The sequence below is a fragment of the Haliaeetus leucocephalus genome, unplaced genomic scaffold (genome assembly GCF_000737465.1).
Source record: "Haliaeetus leucocephalus isolate CR32 unplaced genomic scaffold, Haliaeetus_leucocephalus-4.0 Scaffold741, whole genome shotgun sequence".
NCBI classification, from domain to species: domain Eukaryota; kingdom Metazoa; phylum Chordata; class Aves; order Accipitriformes; family Accipitridae; genus Haliaeetus; species Haliaeetus leucocephalus.
This window is the reverse complement of record NW_010973177.1, coordinates 3,221,785-3,228,306: the sequence shown is the minus strand read 5'-3', so window position 1 is coordinate 3,228,306 and position 6,522 is coordinate 3,221,785. Positions and strand designations below refer to the sequence as shown.

The 6,522-nt window shown below is 56.4% G+C and overlaps 2 protein-coding genes across 2 annotated transcripts; one reads left to right on the top strand and one right to left on the bottom strand.

Annotated features, from left to right (window-relative positions):
* The first annotated feature begins 2,394 nt into the window (after positions 1-2,394).
* LOC104840076 (neurophysin 1) lies at positions 2,395-3,474 on the top strand. The gene is made up of 3 exons (XM_010580765.1): positions 2,395-2,514; positions 2,690-2,894; positions 3,425-3,474. Exons 1-3 carry the CDS (start codon positions 2,395-2,397, stop codon positions 3,472-3,474), a joined length of 375 nt encoding a protein of 124 aa, XP_010579067.1.
* A 168-nt stretch (positions 3,475-3,642) lies between these two features.
* Positions 3,643-6,279, bottom strand: MRPS26 (mitochondrial ribosomal protein S26). The gene is made up of 3 exons (XM_010580823.1): positions 6,071-6,279; positions 5,166-5,289; positions 3,643-4,772 (listed from the first exon to the last, which is right to left on the bottom strand). The coding sequence occupies exons 1-3, from the start codon at positions 6,277-6,279 to the stop codon at positions 4,641-4,643; spliced, it is 465 nt and encodes a 154-aa protein (XP_010579125.1). The 3' UTR covers positions 3,643-4,640.
* Positions 6,280-6,522: the final 243 nt, after the last annotated feature.

The window sequence follows — 6,522 nt, the reverse complement described above, 5'->3', positions numbered from 1 at the left end:
CCCCCCCCGCTGCCCCAAATCCCCATCTAGGCCCATGCGGTTTGGCTCCCATCCGCAGCGGTTTTGCTGGGCTGGGTGCAGGACTTGGCCCTGTCCTTGCAGCACGAAGGGAAAGAAGCCCAGGCAGAGCTGGCCTTTGGGATGTGGCCACTGGGTCCCACCCCAGGAGCGCCAGCGGCACCCATGGGTGCTGAGCCTCCCAGCACCCTCAGCCACGGGAGACTGGGGACGGCTGGGGGTGCCACCATGGTGTTACCTCTTGGCCAAGACCCCTCTTTGGGGCAGATTTGGGTCCCCGTTGCCTTCAGGAAGTGGCACGACAGGCAGCATCTACTAAAAATGATAAAGAGTAAGGAAAACCACCCCAAAAAATCCCAAGAGCAAGAAAGATTTGGGTTCCCAGCTTTATACAACCCCCCAGGGCTGGTCTCACCTTTCCCCACCATCGCTTACCAAACTGGTCCCCTCCAGACACCGATGGGCAGGATCAGTCCCCTGGTTATTCCACCATCATCCCCCAAATTTGGGGTACCATTACCCCAATCCCCTTCCCTACCCCCTCAATGGATCTCTTACCCTGGTGGGGTCCCTGCTCTGGGCTCTCTCCGGGCTGGGATCTGACCACGGAGTGGGGGACAGCTCGTCCTTTATAATGTCCCCGAGGGAGGTGGCACCTCCGAGGAGGTGGAGCTCCTCCACGCCAGCAGGACCCATCCTGCCCGTGTCAGCTCCCCGCACCTCGAAAGGGGGTGCAGGATTAACCCAGCGCCTGGTCCCCGCGATGAGCATCTTATCCCAGCCCTGGGGAGGTGGGCGACCCAAGATCACCCCAAAATAATTGGGAAAGGGGCAACGCCAGCACAGATGCGTGACTGACTTTAAGCTGGACATGCATGGGATGGAGAAACTGGGGTGTTAAGCCCAGCCCGTCCCAGGATGCAGGATGTGACCCCCAACATCTCCTGCAGCAATGAGGACACGAGGCTGAGCTGGGATGATGCTCCAGGCTGACAGGAGCCTCCGCATCTGGGCATCGAGGTCCTAAAAAGCACCAGGAGCTGATAACTGGGGGTTTTTTTATCCACACTTATCTCCCCAAGACGCATCCCAACCCTGCCTGTGGGGGTCCGGGCACCCCCAGACCAGCTGTAGGGGCTCTGGGATGGCGATTTTCCCCTCCACCCCACACCGCAGCGGGACGGCAGCCGGGGTTGAGCAGCTGGGATGTCACACAGCAGATGCTGAGCCCCGTTTCCCACCCAGTAACACAGACCCCAGCACTTGGCTTGTCCCCACCAGGGACCAGGACTCACAGGCTGCCCAACCCCAGGTGGGTGACACGGACCCGGCTGCCCTCCCTGCCGGCCACGCTAAGTGGCAGATTTCGAAGCAAGGCAGAGGGGACAAGAAGAGGTCACGTCTTTCGGGCCCTGGGCTGCCTAATTCCCAATTAAGTAGGCGCAGGGAGGGACCGAGGTAATGGTCTCGATAGACGTAAGATTTGTCCGCAGCAGAGGAATTTATTCAAGGCAGGAAGCTCTTAATTGCGGTAACGAAGGCAAGGGGTCAGGGTGAGCAGGACTCTGCATGATTGCATCAGCCTTCGGCCCCATCCTCTGTGCCATTTCTCTGGGGGGGTCCTTCACCTGCTGATGACATACATGGTCCACGGCATCACATTCAAGCCCCCATGTGCAGCTCCAGGGCAAAAGCAATGGGGAAATTTGGGTTTTCAGGCCTTTGCCGATGAGGTTTGGTGTTTTCAGGACGCCTCGGTGCTGTTAGACAAAAGCAGGCGAGGATGGGCTCTGTGTCACCAGCATCCCAGAGCAGGACAAGCCCAGCACTGAGCATCCCCCAAAGGCCAGGCAGAGATGCGTGGAAAGGAGCAACGTGGCGTTTCCCACCCCAGGTGCTCCTGGAGGACAATACTGGTTTGGTTTCCCCCCCCCACCAGATGGGATTTGAAGCCAAGGGACACACAAAGCCCCTGCTCACCTCACTCCCGGGAGGACACGTCCCACCTGGCCACAGAGATGCCTGCCTTCATCCCTACCCAACCCACGTCGGTGAGGTGGGACAAGCCACAGCTCGGCAGCCCTAAGGGGTTGGCAGAGAAGGGACCCCAGCCCCAAACAGCATCCGCAGCCTCCACACGTTTCCTCTTTCCCGCCATCGGAGTCATCACCAAGGAGAAAACCAACACCTTGGCCTTGACCTCACGTCCTCGACCTCTGGCTATTAGCAGAGCCCTTCGGTGTGGAAAGCAATGCCTTATGGTTTTTAAGGGAAATGGGTGACGCCGGTGCTGGCATGCATAAGCAGGAGCCAGCACTATATATACACGACCGCTCGCCGGGATGAGAAGCCGAAAAATCTCCGGACCCCACAGCCATGCCCTGCAAAGCGCTCGCCGTCTGCCTCCTGGGGCTCCTGGCTCTCTCCTCCGCTTGCTACATCCAGAACTGCCCCATCGGGGGCAAACGCGCCGTCCTGGACATGGACATCAGGAAGGTACGTCCCTGCGGGCCGGGAGACCTCCTAACCCCCTCCTTCCCTTCTCCCAGCCTTCCTGGGGCTTCCGCAGGGAAGATGCTGGCAGGAGGGAGGAAAGGACCATGGGAAAGGTTCAACCTGACCCCAGATGTTTTCTCTACTAACTCTCCCCACACCTTTCTTCCCTGAGCAGTGCATGCCCTGCGGTCCCAGGAACAAGGGCCACTGCTTCGGTCCCAACATCTGCTGCGGAGAAGAGCTGGGCTGTTACATCGGCACCTCCGAAACCCTGCGGTGCCAGGAAGAAAACTTCTTGCCGACACCCTGCGAGTCGGGACACAAACCCTGTGGAGGCAGCGGAGGGAGCTGTGCGGCCCCCGGCATCTGCTGCAGCAGTGGTGAGGGCAGCGCCGGGTCCGCGTCTCTTTTGGGACCCTTATCACGGGGGTCCTCACACACATGAGGGGGAATTCAGAGTTATGGTATAGAAGTGGGAGAAGGGACGTTCACCAAGGGACTTTCTTTGTCCCATCCATCTGTCCGTCCATCTCCCCAACAGCCAGGGCCAGCACACTCAGGGTAGACTTGATCCTGACCCCAGGGAAGACGCTAACAGACCGTGAGGTTTCAAGGAAAGGGAGAAAGCAGAGAGCAACCAAATTGAGGGGACTGAGCAAGCGGTAGGATTCCTGCGGCGCACAGCAGCCCATGCCCCCTCCTGCTTTCACGATGGTTTTCCAAAAATCCCAGCCTCCTCCCTAAGTTAGACGCTACCAGAGATCCTGCTACAAATGCTGGGGAGCTACAGGGCACCAAGTGAACACGATCTCGCTCGATGTGATTAAAAAACAGCAGGGGGGGGTTCTCCGAGGGCTGGTTTGTGCCATCTTATTTCACGCGGTGCTTTCCCCTTTCTCTCCCCACACAGAGGGCTGTGTGGTTGACTCATCCTGCGACCAAGAAATGCTGTTTGCGTAGACCACCCGGGAGAGAAGAACCTGCAGGATCCCTTATCTATCGAGCTGTACCAGCCTCACATCAGGCCAAGAACAGACAAGTCAAGCTCTGTGACTCAGATTTAAGTGATGATCTTAATTAGAAATAAAGCTTGTACAGAAAAAAAAAAGTCTTGAGTTTTTTGTGCGCTTGCCTGCTTTAGGTGCAGTCTCAGGAGGGCTGGCTGGAGAGAAAAAAGCTATTTTTAGGAAAGCATAAATAAAAAATAAGGATTTAAGGTTAATTCCTGCAGCTGGTGTCTTATCCGAGTGAGGGAGGGCAGAGGGACCTGTGGTCAGTCCGCCTGGGTTCTGCTGAACCACAGCAAACTCCAGGCTGGTGTTGGGCAGCCCCAAACCAGCGGGTTTGGGGCAAAGCTGAGAGAGCAGCTTGGTCTGCAAGACCACAGTAAGCCAGAAGCACCAAAGAGGACCCAGAGTAACTACAGAATTATCTACAACTTAAGCCCCAGGGGATGAGTAAAATAAGGCTGAAGGGGGGAATAGAAAAGGAGACACATAAAGCCACTATCATTTAGGCATCCTCTGCACATTTGCTCATTTAGCCACACCAACAGATGTGCAAAGGAGGGTTTAAAGTGTGAACAGGAAAGATGGGTCCCTCCACCACGGCAGAAACCAGAGGAACAACAAATTCTTTCCCCCAACAACAAAAAGCGGAGGGTCAGCATTTCCTACAAAGCCATTCAGACCTCGTTTTCTTTCAAAAGCATCTAGAGGGGTCGACATGCAAACAGGGCCAGGGCTACAACGGGGAGCTCAGAGCCAGCATCTGCCTGGGACCATTCCTGCTTTCCCCCCACTACATGCTTTGTGTGAAAGCAGGAGGGATCCAAACACGTGGGAGGTGGAATCGCAGAGAGTCAGAGCAAGAGGCACAGGAACACCAGCAGCTTCGCCGCCGCCTCGCAGGGCTGAGACAGACTGCTGGTGCCTCTGCTGCTGCCTCTGCTGCTTGTGGCAAGCCCAAGTTTCTCCCTCACCCTCCTTCCCGCAAGCACTAACCCTTCAGAAGAACCACAGCCAGACGTGCAGGCTTTCTCCAACAATTCTGTGGGCCATTTATACATTAAAAGAAAGAAACCAGTTCGTAAGCAGAGCCTCTGGGCAGAAACCAGGCCAGCACCGCTAAGACAACACCGTCCGTTTGACAATCCGCCCCTCCTTGTCGATGGCGAAGTTGTAGTTGCGAGGGTTGTCCAGGCACTCCTCGATCCGCGCGTCCAGGTTCTCTGGAGTGATGAACGTTTTGGCTTCCTCCTGAACGAAGAAGTACTGGCTCTTAATGCACGTTAGCGAACGAGTCACTATGGGCAACGCAGGAGCTGCTGGTGCCCACAGAGCTCATGGATCTCCAAGAGACCCTGAGATGGCACCAGCATCGCCAGGATCTCAGCAGAAGCCAAGTCCAGAATGAGGAAACCTTTATTCTCTCACTCAGGATTATTCCACCCTGTTTTCAGAGCTCTCACTCAACCTCTATCCCATCCACATGCTGTCAACACTCCTGGAAGGTGCTAACACTTGTGTTCCCAGCTACCAACACAAAAAAAATCTCAGGAAAATAAGCCTACGGCTTCCACATTGCTCCCACAGGCTGCCATCAAATCCCTGCTGGCAGCGTTCCTCCCAGGAGGCACCAGCGGCTCTTACCTGCAGCTGGAGAACTTCCTTCTCCTTCTCTTTCAGGAAAGCCTCCACTAGCCTGGCCTTGTTCTCAGCAGCCTGTAACTTCCGCCTCTTCCGTTCTTCCTCTTCTTTCCTAATTCGTTCCTCTCTGCCATACGGAAAGAAAAACAAAACAACAAGGCTTTGGTGAATGCTCACACTCTGCCGGGTGGCACTTTGGTGAGACACACTAATCCCTTGGGATGCAAAGCCACCAAGTTTGCAAGTTTGAGCACAGACAGAACAAACGGGAAGGAGCAGAGCGGTGGCACCGGGGAAGAGAGCCCCTGCTGTCCCCAGTGTGGGGACGAAAAGAATTCCCCTCCTGGGAGAGAAAAATTAACACAAAAGCTTTCAAACAGACCGGCACTGACAGGCGTGCTGTGGACCTGAGACCTAGCAGGGTTTAGGAGCTCCAAGTCGGAGCACGCGATTCTTCCAGCAGGACCTGGATGTGGAAGCTCGAGTGCTTTGTGATGGGCCAAGGGACAGCTGGTGGGGACGGGACAGCCGGGCTTTTCCTTTTAACCTTCTCCCACTTTTGAGATTCAGCAGATGCTGATTTTCTTGGAACCACTGACACGCTTCCCATGTCTGACCAGAGGATGGCTCCCTGGGAGCGGCGAGGAGGGAACGTGGAGAAACTTAGCGGGAAGTCATCCAGAGTTCCAGAGCTCGGTGACTTACACCTCAGCAGCGGGAGGGGCTGGAAACATGACCTCTGGGCATGCAGATTTATTTTAAAAAGGTCAAAATTTAGGTCAAGTGTCTCTGTAAAAATTAAGCCTGACTCTAACCGACCCGGGTGTTGAATGTAGTTCTGCGCAAGTAAAAGTCAAAGCCACGAAGGGAAGCAGCCCCCTCCCGACTTTGTGTGGGGCCAGGCTGACCTGCGTGCCCGCTGCCGGGCATTCTCTGCCTCGTTCCAGGCCATCAGGCGCTGGTGCTCCTCTGTCAGCTCCGCTGAGTCTTCCTGGGACAGCAGCACTTCCCGCTTCTTCTGCAGCACCTCAGCCCTGAACTCGGCCCTACCGAGGGGAGGCCACTGAGCTCTTGCCCGGGGCTGGGCGCCTAGGAGGTTCTCCCAAACCTGCCCCATAACAGAGCCAGCCCCACCACCCTCACCCTCCCCTGCCCCACCGCAGTCCCAGTCCCACTGCCCTAGCCCTTCCCTACCACACAGTAACCTGGGGTCTAGCCGCCCCTGCTCCAAAATGGCCCCAGACCCATAACCCCTCCCTGCCCCACAGCCAGCCACAAGCCCCACAGACCCACATCTAGCCCCCCAACCCACCTCTGCACCACAACAGCCCCAAATGGCCACAAGTCCAACCCTCCCCTG